Source organism: Sphaerodactylus townsendi, linkage group LG09, assembly GCF_021028975.2.
Source record: "Sphaerodactylus townsendi isolate TG3544 linkage group LG09, MPM_Stown_v2.3, whole genome shotgun sequence".
In the NCBI taxonomy this organism is placed as follows: Eukaryota; Metazoa; Chordata; class Lepidosauria; order Squamata; family Sphaerodactylidae; genus Sphaerodactylus; species Sphaerodactylus townsendi.
In genome coordinates this window covers 75598349-75619963 of record NC_059433.1, presented here as the reverse complement: position 1 = coordinate 75619963, position 21615 = coordinate 75598349, and the positions used below count along the sequence as shown (strand labels likewise).

Genomic DNA, 21615 nt, shown 5'->3' with positions numbered 1-21615 from the left:
ACAGTTCACTCTCAGTTTAGTGCACACTCAAAACAGTCCATCGTATTAGTCCTGCTCTTCATATATTTGTATCCAAAACCATAGTCATAGGATATTAACCTGACATTTACAAAGTTCTTATTCTTCAAGAGTATGTTGTTATTCTGGATACGTGGCTGAAATCTTACGTGAGCTCCTGCTGGAGTCCATTTAAAGGAGCCTTGTTGCAATGCGGAGAAAAATTCAGCAAGCAAAAAGTTCAGCAAGCAGAAGCTAGTCGCGTAACTAAAGCTTTTCGATGCCTTCTTCAGTGCTCCGTATTTGCCATTATCCTTGTCATTCCAAATCTTGTTACTCTCTTAATGGATGTCGGACTTGATGGCCCTTGGGGTCTCTTCCAGCTCTATGATTCTATGAGATCCCTCCCCTCTCCAAAGCCCGCCTTCCCCAGGCTCCACCTCCAAAGTGTCCCACCCAGAGTACCACCCCCAAAATCTCCTCACCCAGTGCTGCCATCCCTATGTACAGGTGACCGAAAAAGGAACAACTCTTTCCTAACCATGACAGCCCATTACCCTCACTTTTTTTACATTATAGCCTCTGGGTTTCAACTAAACTTTCCCAATGACCCAATGAGATCACCAAGAAAATGATGAACAGGGTCTGGCCGAGTGTATAGATTTAACCCTGTTTCTAATTTGGGTTGAAACTTTAATTGTTTTTATGTTGTTCTTAATCATTTCATCTGTTTTGCTTACGGATAACTGTTATTCATTGGCATGGTTCTCAGTGGCTCTGACTTTAAGAGTTCTAGGAGATATGGGACAGGGGAACTAGGGGAGGGCAGGGTTTGGAACAGGGGGGACCTCAGCCGGGTATAATGGAATAGACTCCACCCTCCACCCTCCAAAGCAGCCATTGTCCCCAGATCTCTGTAGTCTGTAGGTCAGCTCTAATTCTGGGAGATCTCCAGGCACTATCTCAGGGTTGGCCAACCTATGGTGCTCCAGATGTTCATGGACTATAATTCCCATCAGCCCCTGCCAGCATGGCCAATTGGCCATGGGAATTGTAGTCCATGAACATCAGGAGCACCATAGGTTGGCCACCCCTACACTATCTGGAAGTTGACAACCCGGCTCAACGCTTATATTCCACTGGTTTCTTTTCTCCCTTTCTAGTTTCCTGCAGTCAAGAGCTTATGGTTTCCAAGGCAGAGTTCATATTTTATGGCATAAAAGCAGCAAACGCACACTGTGTGACCTGAATCTCTTGACTTCTCAAGGTACCTTTGAAAGTGGCCCATTTGTCTTTTGTGATTTGGGTAGCTGTTGAGAGAAATAGTTTTTTAAGACCTTTTTCTTGCAGTAATGATTGGAAAATGTGGCAGGGGCAGTTGTCCTTGCATTTAAATGTCTATATGATACAGCAACCGTATGCTGCCTTCTTCATCAAAGTAGTAGCATCCCTTTCTTTGTGACTAGGATGAAAGTATCTCTTGGCGCTGTCCTCAAAGAACAAAGCCCCTTGAAAAGGTCAGTGGGTCAATTTTTCAGAACTGAGAGACCCCTTGAAGTTATGACTGGAATTGGAGGAGCGCATTATATTCCTAAGAAGTGTTGAGATGGCAAAATAGAGGGCATCTATTATGTTGTGTAAGACCAGGGTGCTTTTCTAAGAAGAAATAACCCCTAAAATCTGGATCCACTGGCATCCTTAACCAGCAAGATGTTGGATTGTAGAATGCAAGATTTCCTAACAGCGGCCTCTGGATCTTCTCGGTCTTTAAAACATAAAATAGATCGCTCTTTCTGAAGACTTGTTTGGTTATTTATGTAGTTCATTGATGCTCCACCTTTTTGGGGGGGAGTGGGGACTCAGAGTGGTTTACATTGTGCTGATCTCCTCTCTTTCAACCCTTGGAGGTAGGTTAGTCTGAAAAAGGATAATTGTCCCAAGCTTCCGTGACCAACGGGGGGATTCAAACCAGGGTCTCCCTGATCTTAGTCTAACACTAACCACTACCCTACACTGCCTTTGTTGCCAATGACATGCCAACTACAGTGTCTTCTCATTGTACAGATGTAGGCTCTATCCGACTGTATCCCAAAATAATGCCAGTAAAAAAGACTCTGGGACTAAATATATTATTCTGTATAAAATAATAGTAACCAGCATAGGTAATCTGATAACAATCAAATAAGCAGGAGTACTGACTACTAAATGTATTAACTGTTTTTAAAAAGTCCATCAGGGTAGTTATTTTAGTCTTTTGTAGCAAAGATGAGCAGGAGTCTAGTAGTGCCTGAAAGGCAAATGAGATTTTATTCCAGTATATGCTTTTTGTGGAGTAGAGGCTGCTTTTATCATGTGTGTAATCCGCTTTGGGGCTCAGTAAGAAAGGTGGACTATTAATGGCGATAATTATTTAATTTAGATGAGTCCCCATTTGCAAATTTGAAGTGGTATTCACTTGTTCCATTGTAGCAAAAACAACTGAGGGTAGAAATCAGAAGATCTGGGGGGAAATATTACATTACAGGGAGCGCATTTGCTTTTTATTGTTTTTCAAGCAGTGTTTTGGCAGTCTTTGTAATGGAAAATAGGGGAATCTGGGGTTGCATTAAAAAAAACCTCAAAATATTTTCTTCTTTGGAATGAGCACAGTTCCTTTTAAAGCAAGCGTTTTTTTCTTGCTCAAAATATGTAGCATGAGAGGGTTCATGTAAGTCATCTGCAACTTCTTTTGGTTTTGCTGCCGAGTTGCTCCTGGTGGGGTTTTCAAGGCAAGAGATGTTCAGAGGTGGTTTGCCATTGCCTGTCTCAGCATCACATCCCCGGTATTCCTGGGAGGTCTCCCATCCAAATACATAATAGGGTCGATGCTGCTTAGCTTCTGAAATCTGACAAGATCAGGCTAACCTGAGCTATGCAGGCCAGGGCTTGACAATGTTAAATGATAATCCCTGTGGATATGCTATACATTATATCTCCCAGGATATATTTGCTGTTTAAATGGTCTGGTGCAATAATTAATATGTGTTCAATAACACATTACTGAAGAATTGAATTATAAAGCTTCATTTGATACTCCTGTAGCCCTATTGTCAGAGGCCCAGGGACATGTGGGGTTACATGGCCCCAGGTGCACGCCAGCTGGTCACGTGGGGGGGCAGAGAATGCCCCCCACACACACCCCTCCTCGGCAACCTGGCGGGACGGGGCCGAGGGGCGCCTAGCAGTGGCCCAGCCAGACTGCTCCTTTGGCCGGCGGAGGCTCTGCCTGTTATGCCCCCCCCCCCCCCGCCCCAGCACACACCACTGGCCAAAGGAGCAACCTGGCTGGACCGCCACCGAATGCCCCTCAGCCCCGCCTCGCCAGGCTGCTTCTTCCGCTAAGGTAAGTGGGGCGTGGTGGGGGCGGTGCCCAGAGCAGGTGTTGCCTCAGGCGCCATCCCTCCCCCCAACAACGCCTCTGGCTACTGTGACTGTATAAATCTGTCCAAATAAGACACTTTCTTTCATTTCCTACAAATTTTGTTTTCCAGCTTTGAGCTTAGCCTTGCTGGCCAACTAATAGCGCTCCCCACCCGCAATTAAACATTTTAATCTCTTGTTTATTGTATTAACAATGACATTTGGAAAGGAGAAATGCTGAGGTGTCAGAGGGAGGGAAATAAATTATTTGCACTATGTGTGGCTTTCATTCTGGTCTTACGGGCCAAGTGAATCATACGTACTGAGTCCAAATGACTCACAGGTTTATACCCCCCACCCACACCCCATTAGTGCTGCAGAACACCAGTAACAACAGCTGAGATCCCTCCTCCCACACAGACTGGCAATATACTAATCCTGGCCAGCAGCCTCGGTTTCCCATTGCTGGCAGAACATCAGTGGTACCAATGTGCCAGCCCAGGAGGTGTGGTTGATCTGAGTTGCATGCTTGCATTCCATTGGTAGTTTGTTTCTTTTCTCAGCAGGACTGTTGTGCCTTTTCCAACTGTGTAAGGCAGAGGTGGTGAACCTATGGCACGGGTGCCAGAGGTGGCACTCAGAGCCCTCTCTGTGGGCACGCACGCACACAGAGTTCATCATGTGGGGGTGGAAAATCACACACACACACACACACACACCCCACACACACACATCTAGGCTGGCATGGGCACGATCCTTTACCTGGGAGTAATCCCGGTTGCTGGCAATGGGGCTTGCTTCTGAGTAAACCCTCCTAGAGTCGAGATTCACCCATTCGAAGTGTTGCACGGTTGCTTCACCAAGCTTACTCTTGAGTAATGTGCGACTTGGAGCCAGCTTTTTATTTCTAAACTAAATCCTTAGTATTCAGGTTAAATTGCCGTGTTGGCACTTTGCGATAAATAAGTGGGTTTTGGGTTGCAATTTGGGCTCTCGGTCTTAAAAAGGTTCACCATCACTGGTGTAAGGAATTCTGGTTGCATGTTCCAGCGCATGTATGTGCATCCTGCATATATGTGTGTACAGATTTTTTGTGTGAAAGAGGCAACACGTGTACACTTTTGCTAAGTGAGACTGGGGACCAGAATCCGAATAAAAGTCATGTTAAATCGCACATCTAGCAGCACATGTGTGAACTAATATGAGAATTGCTCAACACACACTTAACTAAAAAGCGAGCACATACGTTGTATGTACACCCGCTGTAACTCGCAAACAGGGCTTCTAACATTGGGTATGATGTTCCCTCACGTGATGCAGTGTGAAAAGCTTCACCTGCTGGATTTCTGCCTGTCCAGAACAGGACATGAATTGTCAGAGATACAGGAAATTATGAAGGCAATTGGTGTCCTGGCTGGGAAAATGCCCCTGCAACCACTTTACACTTGAGATTTTTCCTACACAACCGGTGGAAAGTACACACAGAAAAGCAATCTTATATTGACTTAGATCAGGGGTCTGCAACCTGCGGCTCTCCAGATGTTCATTGGCCATGGTGGCAGGGGCTGATGGGAATCGTAGTCCATGAACATCTGGAGAGCCGCAGGTTGCAGACCCCTGACTTAGATGATCCCTCTGACTTTTTGGCCTGAGTGTTGGGGGGATGGGGGTTGCCTTCTCTGCAGCCCAAATGCTGATGGGGAGACAAAGGTTGTACTTGACCAGACAGACTACAAATAAGACAAGTGCTAGGCCCAGTGGTGGTGAACCTTTGGCATTCCAGATGTTATGGACTACAATTCCCATCAGCCCCTACCAGCATGGCCAATTGGGGCTGATGGGAATTGTAGTCCATAACATCTGGAGTGTCAAAGGTTCGCCACCACAGTGCTAGACCATTCCAGCCTCAGAGGCGCCTTGCCTCAGGCTTGGGCCCAAGATATATCACCATCATAAACTGGGCCCATACCTTCTCCCATGCCACCATCCCCCGGCAGCACTGCCAGTACCTCAGCGGCCTGCTGTGCTTGTTTATATAGAGAACCGGTCTTGCAGGTCACCTCCAGCCTCCCACAAGTTCTCCCACACTCTTCCCAGCTCTCCCCACAGGAGATTACCTCACAGACACAGCAACATCACTTCTGGTTATCATACTGTTCTGGGAGCTTTCTCAATCTCTATGGCAGGGGCATTGAACTCATTTGTTACGAGGCCATGTATGACATAAATGTGACTCAGCCAGGCTTAGGGGGTGGCTGCCTTTGCTGGCAAGTCCGCAGCAGGCTCACCCGCACTGTGGGGTGGCTGCCTTATCTGGCACATGTGCAGCCCACTCACTAGCCCAGATTCGCACTCGGTGCCTGGACTGGCAAGCCCACAGTGGGCCAGGGTGGGTGCCTGGACTAGTAAGCCTGCAGCAGATGTGCCCAACCAGATTGGGAGCGGGGTGGGGTGGATGCCTGGCCCGCAGCAGAGCGGGGTAGGTGCCTTGATTGGCGAGCCTGCAGTGTGCTCACCAGGCCAGATGAAGAGCAGGGGATGTGCCTGCAATGGTGATCCCACAGCAGCCTTGCCAGGCAAGATCAAGTCTTGGGGAGGGGTTGCCTCAGGTAGCTCGTGGTCCTAATAAGCCCTCTCAAGGGTCTGGATTCAGCCCCAGGCTGCATGTTTGAAACCTCTGCTCTATGGTCTTTACTATAGAGATTGGGGGGGGGGGGGATTCCTAGAATGGTGCGGAGGGGGGATGATGCTATTTCAAGGTAATCACCCAGAAATGACATTGCCATATCAGTAACTCCTCCCTCTTTCTCATGCCAAGTGAGCCAAAATTATTAAAGTTGCCAGTTCACGGCTGGCATTCCTACCTCTGTGCCAAAGACAACAGTCTGGAATGCCTGTTTGGCATGCGAGCCAGGGGATGCTGTTTTCCTGTTCAAGCATGGTATTGTCTAGTTTGACTGGCAAGAACTTTCCAGAATTTCAGTCAGAGGACTTTCCCAGGACAGTTCTGAAGTTTATGTTGTTGTGAGTTTTTCTCTGGTTGCGTGAAGTCGGTTCAGTAGGATCTTTAGTACCTAACCTTTCTCCTGCATCTGTGGCCAGCATCTTCAGAGGTGTATCACAGAGGTGTTACATACACCTCTGAAGATGCCGGCCACATGGCGATTTCAAACGTTAGGTACAAGATCTACCAGACCACGGCCACACAGCCTGGAAAACCCACAACAACCAGTTGAATCCGGCTGTGAAAGCCTTCAGCAATACACTGAGTTTGTTTGTTTATTTTGGGGGTTTTTTTACTGGAGATTCGAGTGCTGATCTCTGACACTGAGCTCTGCTATCAAAGCTTATGCTATACTATACAGCCGTGACCCTTTTTCATAGACTACTAGGGTACCCCACCTGTTAATGCACATTATATTTTTCTCAGTCTTTTGCAGTGAAATCAATGGGATTCCATGCGCTGGGCTTTGACTGGATTGTATCCAATGTTTGGAAGTTGCTTTCAAAGTAAATGTTTACACTGGCTTCAAATGAAGCATATCTCTTAAACGGAAACGCACACTTACGCCCACAGAAACAAACTACAGCCAAATTTATGGTGCAACGCAGCCGGACTATTTATAACGAGGCCTTTATGCAGGGAAAAGGCCGGCCCTTCCGCTGGGAAATAAGCAAAGCATTTATCTGCTTCTGATTTCCACTCAGCTCTCACGGTTCCCATGTAAATCAGAGAGAACAAGGCAAAACATCAGCAGTTATTATGATTGAAAAGCTGGTTTTAATACAAGCATAAAAGGGAAGAGAACTGAGAACAGTTTAAGAGCTGTTATTGCCTGATTTCTGGGTCCGGGGTGTGTATCTGCCAGGGGGACATTGGGGGGTTGACCATTAGGTCACGTGCGGGCACAAAATTGTGCCCCCCCATGTGAACTGAAGGAGCAGCCAGGCCAGGAGTCTGCCGCCCCAGAGGAGGTAAGTGGGGTGCGGGACATAGGGGCGGGGGCGAAGCAGGTGTTGCCCCCAGGTGCCATTTTATCTCGGTACGCCTCTGTCTGGGTCAGGGGTGTTTCGCCTTCTTCAGAATCAGAGCCGTGTTGGATACAGAATCTTGTCCATCATTGGCTAGTTGGATACTTTCGTTCTTTGACTTGTACCTTTGCTAGAGGCAAAGGCTTCCCTTGTCCCTAGCAATTGGTCTCCAGGTCGCAGTGGCTAACCTGTATATCTTCAGATGTTAGGGATTCATACCTCTTTATCAGTCTTCTGCCAGCCTGGCCAATTGGCCAGGCTGGCAGGGGCTGATGGGAATTGTAGTCCATAACATCTGGAATGCCAAAGGTTTGCCACCACTGGTCTAAGGGATATACTGCCTCTGCATATGGAGATTTCATTTCATTATAATGGGTGATAACCAGAGGTACAAACTTGACCTCTTTTAATGTGACATTCTTCTTCTTTTTTTAAACTAATCTTGAAGAAAGTTCTCCCACACTTCTCTGATACCCACCAAATGGCAAACCATGTCGCTGAAGCAATCTGGCATGTGCTGAAGGAGATATTTTTTGCAGGAGGAACCAAGTCCTGTGCAGTTAAGTATACGGGGCTGGATCCTGCAGATCTGCACCGCTAACAGTCTTCCTTTACACTGAAGGAAAGCATCACTGTTAGTGGAGGAGATTCACAGGATCCAAGGCCAGGAGTTTCATAGAAGCTAGAATGTTGAGTGTTTCCTGGGTTGTATGGCCGTGTTCCAGTAGTATTTTCTCCTGACGTTTCGCCTGCAACTGTGGCTGGCAAGATGCCACAGGAGAAAATACTACTGGAACACGGCCCATACAACCTGGGAAACCCTCAACATTCTAGTGATTCCGGCCATGAAAGCCTTCAACTACACATTAATAGAAGCTGTTTCTTACATACAAGCGAAGAAGAACAAAAAGATACAACAGAATGTGAAGATGAGCACTGCCCTTATTCCTGTGCTGTTTTCCTTCGTTCTTTCGTGTACTCTTATTTTGCTGTTAGGAGGGCTGTGGTTCAGTGGGAGAGCATTTTCTTGGCATTCAGAAGGTCTAGGGTTCAATTCCTGGCATCTCCAGTTAAGACTCAGCCAGTAGGTTGTGTGAAGGACCTCTGGAGAGTAGCTGCCATTCTGAGTCTGACCTTGATAGACTAGTCGTCTGCCTCAGGAGAAGGAAACTTCACGTATTCCCTCCGTCTCTCATTCCTGTTCCCTTTCAGTTTTTATAAAGTTCTGCAGTATGTTTGTATGGTGAGGAGGGGGCTGTGCGCTGACTGCTTGTGGAATGGAGGGGGAAACTTGCAATAAATTCTGGGTATCGACACCTAGTTATAGTCCAGTTGTAAAGAAGATGATCTCTTAACGTTCTTATGTTCTTAAAGTGCCTGGTTCGATCCCTGACATCTCAGTTAGAAGGACCAGGCAATAATCAGGGATGTGAAAAGCTAGAAAGAAGTCCTAGCAGCATACTACTTGGCTCTCCGTTTACGTGAAATAGGATGGTCTAAAAGTCAGCAGTTGATTAGATTAAAGTTCAGAATTGTTTCCAGGAGGTGCAGATACAGTTCCCATCAGCTCCTGCCAGCATGCTGGCAGGGCTGATGGGAATTGTAGTCCATGAACATCTGGAGAGCCACAGGTTGCAGACCCCTGCACTAGATGTTAATGTCCTTCGGAATAAAATCTCATTTCCTAAGGTCACATAGAGTTTGTTTCCTTTTGTTTCTTCTCTTTTGGCACTGATTAAAAACAGGGTGGCGTTTGCAAATGGTCTGATGTATTTCCAATATACCGTATGTTGTTTATTTTATTTATTTTATTTTATTTTTTGAACTTGTATACCGCCCCATCCCCGGAGGGCTCTGGGCGGTGTACAACACAGAGGAAAACAATATAGGCAATTAAAACATTTAAAAGCAGCGACAACCGTAAAAAAACATATCCAGTAAATATAATAAATTACAATAAAATAAATAGCGTTCAGCAATCTACTACTCTAATTCCCACCCCTCCCTTAAAGGGGGGGGACAATGGCGTCCGACGCTCTAATTCTAGAAACTCCCTCCCCTGTTGTTATGCCTTTTGGTGTAGTCTGGTATATTTCCAAGCCTGTCGTTCTGGGGAGCATCAAATACGACTGTGGCAGAGGAAGGGAAACTCCCCCAGGGCAGAATAGGTTAACAGCTCCATGGATGGACATTGCAAGGGTTAAATCTGCCATTGGCGAGCTTGGTTGCCTTGACAGGAACCTTCCTTTTGAAGGCTGTAAGAAATGCAGCTTAGATAGTGGCTGACTTCCCTGATGACGAAGAGCACTGTGATTATATGTGACAGCTGCTCCCAAACCATAAGGTGTGATCCCTCCAAACTTTGGCATATGCAGCCATCACTGGGCATGAGATCTGAGAACTGACCCTTACCTTTGCGCCAAGCTATGTGGCGCTCTTGATCCTATGCGTGTGCCCCAGAGAAAGTGCCAATTGAAATCTCTCAGAGATTGACACCTTGGCGTTCTGAGCATCCAGATATCTGTGCCATTAGGCCAGAGGTCAGCACGAGCAGTTCAGAAATACTGATTTTATTTCCTCCGACAGGAGCAGGCAATGCCTGTTGCGGCAGCTTTGAAATTTTTGTGATTGCTTTGTCTCTGATTCCTGCTAGCATGAAAGGTCCACAAAGAGCAAAACGTAAGACCGGGAGAAACATTTTCAGCAAGGCCCGTTTGCTGACGGTGTTCGGGCAAGATGTGACTCCCGCTGGGGTACCCAGAGGAACCATAGTGCCCATCAACCCCTTTCCTGACACCTGTCGGGTGTTTTTTAGAAAATGGGCAGGGCTTTTGCTCTGCAAGGCTTCTGATTGGCCACTGGAGATTTGATAGACTGTGCAGGTTTTTTTAAAAAACATTGTTTTGGCAGTAGCTGCCACCGTAGCACAAAGATCTTTATTGTGGGGCTGAAAGTAAGCTGCAGCAGCCATTTTGTGGCTGGCTCGGCCTACGCAGGCGGGCATTTTCTGGCTGCACCCACCATGACGTGTGAGGGTTCCAAAGGTGCTCGTAGGCTTAAAATGGTTGGAGGGCCTTGGGCTGGAACAGGGGTGGCCAGATGTTTATGGACTACGATTCCTGGGCTAGAGGAACAGTTCACAAGATTCTGATGGGGAAAAGATTCTGTACCCCGAGGAACAGAGGAAGAAAAAGTTTGGCAAGTCAGCAGTGCACTGCTCTTGGCTAGGTCAGAGGCGTACCAGGGAATATGGTGCCTGGCCCCCCCTACCCCCATCGGAGCGGAGGCTTGACAGACCGCCGGCCCAAGCACCCCTGGAGCCAGAGGGGCATGTGCAGGCTCCCAGCTTGATCACTGGGTTCAGTCCTTACAGCTTCTAAAAACTTGAGTCCACTTTGTCAGTCATGAAGTGAAACCCATCAGCAAGCTTTTTATACACATGGAGAGGGAAGAATATGAAACTGTGATCCCGGGGCTTAAAAGGCCTGGTTGGTGACATTTCTGCGCAAAACTGAAAAGCCTGCAGGTCAGCCACAACCACCCCAGAAGGCTCTCCGGTTCCTCTGCTTTACCCTGCAGCAAGAGTATGCCCCTTCCTCTAAGAGTTTCTCACCAGAGCTGGTGAGCTTCACCTGAGTTGCCATGGGCAAGGGAAACTTGGCTGAACATCTCAACAACTATGGCAACCATACAGTTGGGGCTTTGGCCCCGTATGCCCTCCCACAACTACAGTTCTCTGGCACCAAGATCCAATATTTGCATATCCTCCAAGTGGGCACTTAGAAATTTGAAAACACTGTCATCAACAAAGAACAAACATTAATTGAAGCTTAGTATGGGTGTCCCATTGTTGGTGTATTTTTTAAAAAATTATTTATTTCATTTACACCCTGATTTTCTCCTCAGCGGGGATCCAAAGTGGTTTACGTCATTCTCCCCACCTCTGTTTTAGCCTCACAACAACTCTGTGAGGTAGGTTAGGCTGAAAAGAAGTGACTGGTCCAAGGTCACAAAAAAGCTGTCATTACAAAGTGGGAATTTGAACCTGATCCCCAGATCCTAGTCTGACACTCAAATCACTATACCCCACTGCTCTGGTTGTGTAAACAGACTGAAGAACTAACCACACAGATAGCTTTGTCTATTTCACAGTAAGGATCTTGTGTGGAAAATAGCAAGAGTCATAAAGGTTGGCCGGTATTTTGAAGGAAGGAAGATGAACTGCGGCAGTGTGTGACCCTCAGCAGAATAGATTGCTGTAGATGACTCGATTATTTCAAGTTCTCTGGGCCTCTCTAGGGGCACTACTAATATGCTGCTGTTTTAATATGCAAAGTTAATGAATCCAAAACTGCTTTGGTGCAAATTTTCGAGCAATTAAATTTCCAAGTCTGCTTTCTACAAACAGTACAGTTTTTCTCAGGAGGCTGCAAGCTTTCTAAAGGGCCTTTCCCCCCCCTTACATAGTAGCTGTGTGTACCTGAATGAAAACGTCGGTAAAACATCCTCTTTGCTCATTAACTGCACGTTACTTCGGAATAATGGATGACCTTGTGGTTGATAGGTAGAGAAAAATCTTGAAGGACTCCACATTGAAATAAGACCATATCAGACTAGAAGCTGAGAGACCCAAGTTCAAGTCCCTGCTTTACCACAGAAATTTCATATATTCAAAGCACTTCAAATAAATGATTTTGTAATTCTGTGCAGCAGCTCTATAAGGTCAATCGCTATTATTCTCCCATATTGCAGTGGAAGAAAGGGGGAGATGAAGCTAAGAGATTAAGAACTTCTACACACCGTTCTTGAGGCTGTCTGGGATTTTTAAAAATGGTTATGTGGCATATTTTGAGGGGAAAATGAAAATCACTTTAGGAATATCCAGGGTTGGACACCCATAGAAAAGGGCAGCAATTTTTCAGTGAGGTCCATAAATATACTCTTGAGTCCACAAGTTTTGGTGTTTTTTTTAAAAAAAGAGGGTGAGCGCCTTTCACATAGGTCCAGCAGGAGTAGAACCTCTTCTGTTTTTAGGAATGAAGACAGAGACTTTTGGCCTGAGGGGAAGCAAGCAGAAAGAGTTTTGCCCTCTTCTGAACGTCAGGAGCTCAGAGAGCCACTACGAGCGATGATCCCCTAGGTTCCAGTTTACCTCAGAGCACTAGCTAGAAAATGTGATGATTGGTAACTTGGGCCCCTTCTGCACATGCAAAATAATGCGTTTTCAAACCACTTTCACAACTGTTTGCAACTGGATTTTGCCATTCCGCACAGCTTCAAAGAGCATTGAAAGCAGTTCGAAAGTGCATTATTATGCATGTGCGGAATGAGTCTGAGGCACAGTACCTTGGGCCAAGGAACTCTAAAGGGGTTTAGCGACACCAAAGAAGTACAGCCTTAGTAGGAAGTACAGTCATCATAGGGCCAAACCAGACATGACATGTCCCTGGGCACGACTTTCATTTTGAAGCCTAATGCTGCCAGTTTAAAAATACCATGGATCCACTGTGTGGCAGGACGAGGCATTGTTGTTTTCACCCAGGCACCCATCCATCTTTCCAAGTGCCAAAACAGCTGTAGTATGTTTGTGGGTGAGACTGTTTTGGCACATGAAGAGGCATGCAGAAAGGGAGGGGTACTAGAGTGCTTAGTCCCATGGCATTAAGCTTTAAAATAGTGGTGGTAGGGTTGCCCGATCCAGGCTGGGAAACTGTTGGAGGTACCTGAGTGGGGTTTAACCTGCCTTGTGGAATGACCCACCTGCAGAGGTCAGGAAAGCACTCACTCTCCTGGCCTTCCACAAACTGTGCAAAAATTGAACTATTGAAGAAGGATGTTATTCGGTGTACAAAATGGTTTCCAAACTTACCTGGATAAATTATTAGGATAGCGGTCTATACTGCTGTGTATAGCTGATTATATAGTGGGATCCTATTATGTAATCTCTGTACTGCTTAATGTGTTATGTGGTTCCTGGCTTCTATAATCTTATTGTGTTGATTGTACTGTGTAATCCACCTTAAATAACATACATTTTAAAATGCATAAATTAATCCTAGAGTCTACACTTTGGCTGAACATCTCAAATATGGCAACCATACAGTTAGGACTTTGGCCCCGTATGCCCTCCCACAACTACAGTTCTCTGGCACCGATCCAATATTTGTATATCATGACATCACTTCCATCTTCATACTGGAAGTGCTGTCATGTGTTGGTATAATGCGGATGAGCTTTTTCCTGCCCTCCAAATTCTCCCATCAGAGTGCCAACTATGACTGGTAACCTACCTGGCTATCACGCATGAGGGAGGGGGTGGGACTTGGGAGCTTGCAAACAAACTTAAATCAAAATAAGTTTCATCAGGTTGCTACAGTTTTGACAAATGCTGGGACAGGAAAAACTGGTTCTAGAACTAGAGGTAAAGGTTAAATCTGCCAAGCAAAAGGGGAGTTAAGATGACATTTGAAGCACATAATAGAGAAGAAGCTGAACCATAAACCAGGGCCCGAACATCATTTTTCTAGGTCATGTACAAGCCCCACTATTCCCTCCCCTGATCCCATCCCACTTTCCCATGTTTAGGCCCAGTAGTGTGGAAGAAATACAGAAGTAAAGCACATTATTGCTGTAGGTCACATGGTGGTAGAATGCTGCTGCTGCTGCTGCTGGCAAAAAGTAGTATGAATGTATTTTAACGGCATGTGTTCTGTGTTGCAGGCATGACGCAGCCCAACTTGTTGGGTGACCAGAGCTTCATGGCCGTGGCCGGTGCTAGAATCCTTTAGGAAATATCTCGTGCGGCATCCTGAAAGTGAAAAACCATCCAAGAGCATCTCTGGAGCTTGTTCAAGGAAAGAAAAATTGCTGCGGCCAATCGCAGGGCTACCATGGCCAGCAGAAGGAAATCAACAGTTCCATGTATGGTGCGATCAGCTGACGCCACAGTGCAGGAGGGTTCCAAGGACTTGATGGCGGGAAAGACAGCCTGCCTTCCGGAGCAGGACTCGGGAGATAGTTTGTCTGGCGTTAAGGACAACGGTGAGAATGACTGTGAAGTGATTGAGGGGAAATCTTCCCCGGCCAATCCGGTCAAAAAACTCTTAGGCGGTTACGAATGTAAGTACTGCCCGTACTCCTCGCAGAACTTGAATGAGTTCACAGAGCACATAGACGTACAGCACCCCAATGTGATCCTCAACCCTCTCTATGTATGTGCAGAATGTAACTTCAAAACCAAAAAGTACGATTCCTTATCTGAACACAATGCAAAACTCCACCCCGGAGAGAACAACTTCAAGCTTAAATTAATGAAACTCAATAATCAGACTATCCTAGCGCAGTCGATTGAGGTATCAAGCCACCCCGTTGCTTCTGTAATCCCCGAGATTGAGGTAGATCCCCTTGGGGCAGGCGTTACAAATAAAATGGCTCCAAACGCGAACACCGGAAAGTCCAAAGGGGAGGCTAAAAAAGCTACCCTGGTCAACCATTTGGACGGGTTCCGCCATCTTGTTACGGAAACCAGTGAGCCTATCACATGTATTAATACCGCAGAGCTCCTTCAGGACGTACTTGCTCACGTGATGCCCTCGGTGCAGCTCCCGCCAAATATCAACCTGGTTCCCAAAGTCCCCGTCCCGCTCAACAGTACCAAATACAATTGCGCACTGGACACAAACGCAACCATGATCAGTTCCTTCAACAAATTTCCGTACCCTACGCAGGCAGAGCTGTCGTGGCTGACCGCGGCGTCCAAACACCCCGAGGAGCAGATCCGCATTTGGTTCGCTACTCAGCGCTTGAAGCACGGCATCAGCTGGTCTCCAGAAGAGGTGGAAGAGGCGAGGAAGAAGATGTTCAATGGCACCATCCAGCCGGCAGCGCCCCAGACCATTGCTGTCCTGCCTGCAAAAATGCCGCAGCCGCTTATCCAAACAGCTGTGCCTTGCCAGATACTCAGTCAGACTGGCCTGGTTTTGACACAAGTGTCAAATGGATCAAATGTTACACCAATTGCGCTTGCTGTCACTGCCAATCAAGGGCAGAAACGGTGCGCCCAGAACCAGCCAGCTGCCCCGGAGGCAAAACGTCCCAGTGTCGTCCCTGTAGAAACCTCACCGAAACAAAACCCTCCTGCTCCCCCCGCAGTTACGCCTACAGTGCCGTCGCCTGCTGTGCCGCTGATCTCCTCAAGCGACCGCAAGAAGACCAAGGAACAGATAGCAGCTCTGAAAGCAAGCTTTCTCGTCAGCCAGTTTCCCGATAACACGGAAATATACAGGCTTATCGAAATCACGGGACTCTCCAGAAGCGAAATCAAGAAGTGGTTCAGTGACTACCGATACCGAAGTCAAAGGGGAATCGTCAACATCACGAGCGAGTCCATAGCCAGGGACCAGATAGCCCTAGCAGCTGCACGGCAGGGGCATATTTATGACCCCTCAGACTTCCTAACCCAGAAGTTCAAAGACAAAAGCCAAGAGCAGCTTGGGATCCTCGAAGAAAGCTTCCTGAAGAGCTCCTTCCCAACCCAAAGCGAGTTGGAAAGGCTTAGGACTGAAGCCAAGATGAATCGGAAAGAGGTGGACTGCTGGTTTGCCGAGCGGAGGAAGCTCAGAGATAACATGGAACAGGCGGTCTTGGACTCAATGGGGTCAAGTGTGAAGACTCAAGACAAAGGGACTTCCAATGGTGCAGTGAGTCAGATGGAGCAGCTGAACATCTCCCAAGCGCCACCATCTTTGTCAGGATGTCTCCCATTATTTACCGCCAATAGCCAAGAACACTTGCTACAAAGTACCTTTGCGAGAACTCAGTGGCCGTCGCCGCAAGAGTACGACGAGTTGGCCGCTCAGACGGGACTCACTCGGACTGAAATAGTTCGCTGGTTCAAGGAGAACAGAAGCTTGCTAAGGACTGGGCCTTTTAAATGGCTGGACCAGCACCAGCAACAACATGGCACCGATGGCTCTAAAGACCCCAAAGGGCCAGTTCCTGTTGCTTGTACCAAGATCGGTAGTGGTGTGGCTCAGCAGCCTCCGAAGGAATGTCTGAAGCTGGGGAAGCTAAACAGGGACGGGACGGGACGATCGGAATGCAGTAGCCAAGACAGCCAGGGCAACGAGGATACCGAGGAAGACGGGAACGGGAGTTGGGTGGAGGTGACCATAGAAGACGACTATGCCACTTCAGACGGTATGAACAGCTCGACCCCAACAGTGCCTGAAGTCAAAGTAGAGTATGATCCTGATAGTAAATCTGGTGATAACTCTCAAACCTAGACAGGTAACCGTGCCAGTAATTTTGATCTCACTCTGGCCTTTTCTCCTCTCCCTTTGCTGTTGCCCTGTTCGCAGTGCCCGTTCTTCTTGCCTGCTTGTGCCCTTTGAACAGAAGGCTTTCGCCCAGGCAACTTAGCGCAGCAAAGAATTTGCCAAATGTGTTGTTTTTTTACCCAGACAAATTTAGCTAGCTAGCCGGTGTCTTAAAGAACTATTTCACCCAGTTTGTAGGGCTATTGTAAGCTCTTTCATGAAATAATCATAATAAGGTAAACGTTCTACCAGCTCACAACCACTCTGTGAAATAGGTTACCTTTTATATAGGAAAAAACTGAGACTGAAAGCCAGCAATTTGCCCCCTAGGTTTATGGGGCATATCCTTGTATTTTTGACTCCTAACACTTGCACCCTCTAGTGGGGAATACATATCCTGGCATACTTAACATTTCCTACTCATGCATATGGGCCAAAACCAGTACCCCATTGAGCTCAGTGGGGAATATTTTCAGGGGGTTTGAGTGCAACTCCTTTGATCCCTTTTTCTTTCAGGCGTGGCATATGCGTACGCTATGCAGCGTGTGCGTAAGGACTGGGCTCTTTAAAGGCTATATTTATACATTTAAGTTTACATACATTTGCTTTGGGATATGGTTCTTTTTATAGCGTCAATAAAATAAGTAATCCACATCTACATTGCTTTATTTAATAAATACAGGCAAAGAGCAGTTCTGGGCCCCTGCCACACACGCAGAATAATGCACTTTCAATCCACTTTCACAATTGTTTGCAAGTGGATTTTGCTATTTCGCAAATAAAATCCAGCTGCAAAGCGCATTGAAAGTGGGATTGGTTCTCATCGGCCCCTTCCACATGTGCAGAATAATGCCCTTTAAATCCACTTTCACAATTGTTTGCAAGTGGGTTTTTTGCTAAAATCCAGCTGCAAACTGCATTGAAAGTGGGTTGAAAGTGCATTATTCCATCGTCATAGAGCTGGGGTGCTATTTTGCACAAGAAACCACATATAAAAAATAAACAAGGCAAGGAGAAACTGGGCTTAAGACCCTTCTCTCCAACAGGCAACCCCGCGTTTTAAAATTCACAATTTGAACTGATACTGTGTTTTTCTTAAGAGAAAGGAAACTTAGCAGCATGCATAAAGAAGCATGAAGAAATGTGTTTTGAGTGATTTTGGTTGCACGGCTGCCTTTCACGCTTTTCTCTTTTCCTTAGGCCTGTCAGTTCCACTTTTTTAGGCCTACTCGTTGATTCAGCGACAATCTTGGGACTTCACCAGTACTGAGCCCGGGATAAACCTTTTGTTCCGGAGACTGGGTATCCAGTGAGTTTTGACTCCAGGATCAAACCATGCTCGCCCCGTACCAGTGAAGAGGAGACCACCCTTGGTGGCGTTGCAACAGATTTGATGGTGCCAAAGTCCTGTGAGGGGCTTTTTCTAAAAGGGCCCTTGTATATAGGTTTTCTCCTTTGTCCTACTTGCTTGCCTTCTGTTTGTACATGCACTGGAAAAGTATAATGTCCTAACCAATTGGGAAACCTTTTTGCTGCCTTTCCCAGTTAGTGTGTGATAAGCTACATTGCTGCGGATCACTGCAGTCTCAAGGACTTGGTGCGGCTCATCTGTTGTCTTAGGAAGGAGCAGACTGTTACGGAATCCTTCTGTCCTGCTGCATTAGTTTCAGAGGATGGGTTTCTAACCCCAAAGAGCTTGTCCTATCTCAACATCCTTGATGGATTTCAACAGTCCATCCTGGGAATCTTGGGCAGGCTGTTTGACTTTCTCAACGGCCATCTTGTTTGCAATTGGCTGTGTTCATCTGCATGCAAAAAAAACCCCCTGTTGTCATGATAGCCAGTCTCCTGCCAAAACATCTGGACTGTGAAACGCCAGGAATGTTGGTAGCACGCCTTTACTTGTTCCAAGCACCTTCCTCCCCCCCCCTTTTTTTTTTCTACACGTAGTACAATCTCAGAATAAAGAGTGTTTTACAGCAGAGGGCTCAAGCACCTTTATAGCAAAACTTGCTCGGGTGACTCTTTACTCGGGCATCTAAGATGGGAAAGCCCGGCTCTGGCTTTTCTTTGCCTCGCCTTTTCAGCCTTTAGATTGTTAGCGGGCATCGCTAACGCTTTAAAGGTTGCCTGGACTCGTCCCCCTAATTTTGTAGTTTGTTTCTAGGTCCCCAAGTGCACTTGGCACTTTCCACCTCTCCTTTGAACAACTGTCACAAGGCAAAAGGGAGAGAGAACGGTTGTGTGTAAATGTTAACAGGTGACCCGCTGTGGCTTCGAGAGACAGGTCGTCGGTTCCCAGCATACGCTGCACAAGTCTAATGCTAGGGCATTTGGATAAAAACATTTTCTAACATTGCTTAGTTGTTGTACTTCAATAAAACAAAGACTTGGTAGTTTCGGTAAAGCCTTGTCTCGTCGGGTTCTTTTTAATTCATTGCATTGGGCGTAACGGGAGGGAAAGTAGCATGGTATCGCTCCGTGTCATGAGATCACAGAAGCTGAGCAGGCTCGGTATTTGGGAAAGAAGACCAAGTGTAAAATTATGGCCAGTGCTACCCACTTTGATTTGATATTTAATTTATATAATTTTGGAAGAATGTGTTTCATTGCAGGCTTTCTTTAAAAGTCCCGGTTGTTTCAAGTGTTTTTGTTTCTGCTTTTTAGAGGTTAGTATAAAAATGGTACGATTAGCAAAAACCCCTGCTGTGGCCACTCAAAATACTACTCAGTGCAGACAAGGAGCCTTCAGGAAAAGCATGAGGGGGTAAATAGGGTTCTGAAAGAGTCCCGTCCTCATTCACTGGCAGAAGCACTTTACCTCAGAAAGTTGACCACTGGATCCAACCTTTCTTCTTAGCTGTGCAGCTCTATAGCAAACATTTAACTTCGAAGTTATGGCAGCCCCTAACTAAAAGAACCGCAGCAAGCGTTTGCTGCATAGCAAGTTAAGAGGTTCTCCCTTCAGAACTACACGAGCCCATCTATATTTTCCACACAAGCTGATGTTTTAGGGCCGTGTGTAGTTTAAAAAGGAACTATCCTGCCCTCTGAGTGCTGGATCCAAACATAACGCTGCACTATGGGCAGGAATTGTGAACCCCAGCCAAGTTTGGGGATTTAAGTTGGGTGGCTGAAGACATTGTGCGTAGCCAGACTACAGGAATAATAGTTAAAAGCTCGTTATCTCATACACTAGTGGTATTCTATAAATTCTGGGAAAGCTCCATACATGGTAAGGAACTTCTAAACCAGGGGTAGGGAACCTGCGGCTCTCCAGATGTTCAGGAACTACAATTCCCATCAGCCTCTGTCAGCATGGCCAAGAGGCTGATGGGAATTGTAGTTCCTGAACATCTGGAGAGCTGCAGGTTCCCTACCCCTGTTCTAAACATACTTCCCTTGTCCATGCAAAACCCTCAACATGAATATCCATAAAGACTCCCCACCTACTTGTGATGCTACAATAAGTACAAACCTAACAGTGTGGGCAAAAGTCATCAAACTCTCCCAACAGATAAACAAAGACACACCTATAGAGCAATATATAAAGCCTGTGGCGGTCATTATCTTGAGTAATCCATTTATTGGAAATAGTGAAGTAATAACTCATCTGTCTTATGCTGTGAGGTTTACAGGAACAGTAGATGGAAAATTATATGTCCGCTGTCAATTTTAATCTCCTGCCCTGCAAATTATAGTAGTAGTTACCAGCTGTTGAAACTGAAGTATTTGCATTACAGCTGAGAAAGAAAAGGTTAGAAACTTTCCTGAGGTGGCCCCGCGTGTTGAGGACCTGCGAGCGAACAAAACTCAGCAAGACCAGACAAGCACACAGAGTTTTACAGCTTTTAATGTAAAAGTTTTGCCAACAAAAAACCCATTTGGTTACCAAAAAAAGAGAGATCTCTATACAAAAGAACGTAAGTACTGATCTTCCGCCAGAATTAGCCATTGCGCTGAATTGAAGGCAGCTCAAAAGTGCTTTGAGGGGAACCAACAAAAAGCAGTGCCAAGTGACATAAAGTGAATTTTTGGAGCTTGCCGATTGGTGAGACAAGCCAGTTTGAGACTCTGTTGTTGACACACGTGCTTTCCACAAGCAAAGGGACTTCTGATGCCAGGGGAGCGAGCCACACCTCCAAAGAGCACCTCCAGCTTTGAGAAAGGCTCAAGGAACAGCGCTGGACACCGTGGCACCAGCTCAACAGGCTCAGCCTTACAAGGACTATCAATGAGCCCTTCCTGAACGTTTGATTTCATTCCAGGTGTTTTGCAAATGAGACTGGGGCCGACCAAGCCAATTTCGCCTTTCGAAGTCTGTTTCTTTGCAAGCATTTTACAGATTTGTAAGGAGGCAGTCGGCCACCCGACAAATAGGGCATGGGAAACGTCCTCAGGGACAAAGAGATACTGCTTTTCCCTGTGAACATCTCAGCGCTTCAGTCAAGAATCTTCTTGTGCAGTCGGGTTGGCCACACACAAGCTTGGATCCCATACCCTTCCATTTTTGCAACGTTTCCTCCATCGTGCGCACATCTGGTCCTCCCCCTCCCAATACTATGCACTATCTGCACACGCAAGTCCAGGATCTTGCATTCGTTCAGACAGCGCTCAGCACATGACCAGGCTCCACAGCAGAGGGCGACGCTGCCCAGACAGAACAGTGTCGGTTCTGAGCCGATGATCCTTGCCAATCGTGCAGACTAGCAGGGGGTGCCACATCTCTTGAAGCAACTTGCCCCACTGATTCGCTGGAGCTCCACAGCAGATCCCGCAAGTTAGAGGCAAGTTGCACATTCACAAAACAGGATTATCTTCAGAATGTTGGGGAGACTGTTAATAATCTCCCCGGTTGTTTTTTTTAAAA

The 21615-nt window shown here is 46.5% G+C and overlaps 1 protein-coding gene across 3 annotated transcripts in view; it reads left to right on the top strand.

Annotated features, from left to right (window-relative positions):
• ZHX2 (zinc fingers and homeoboxes 2) overlaps positions 1–19152 on the top strand; it is a 52327-nt gene extending 33175 nt beyond the window's left edge. Inside the window, exons 2-4 of one of the 3 annotated variants that reach the window (XM_048508098.1) lie at positions 1161–1264; positions 14149–16716; positions 17946–19152. In XM_048508098.1, coding sequence (XP_048364055.1) covers positions 14319–16712 — 2394 coding nt within the window. In that variant the 5' untranslated portion in view covers positions 1161–1264; positions 14149–14318 and the 3' untranslated portion in view covers positions 16713–16716; positions 17946–19152. The remainder of the gene's footprint in view (positions 1–1160; positions 1265–14148; positions 16717–17945) is intronic. The other 2 variants (XM_048508099.1, XM_048508097.1) reach the window with 2 other exon arrangements.
• Positions 19153–21615: the final 2463 nt, after the last annotated feature.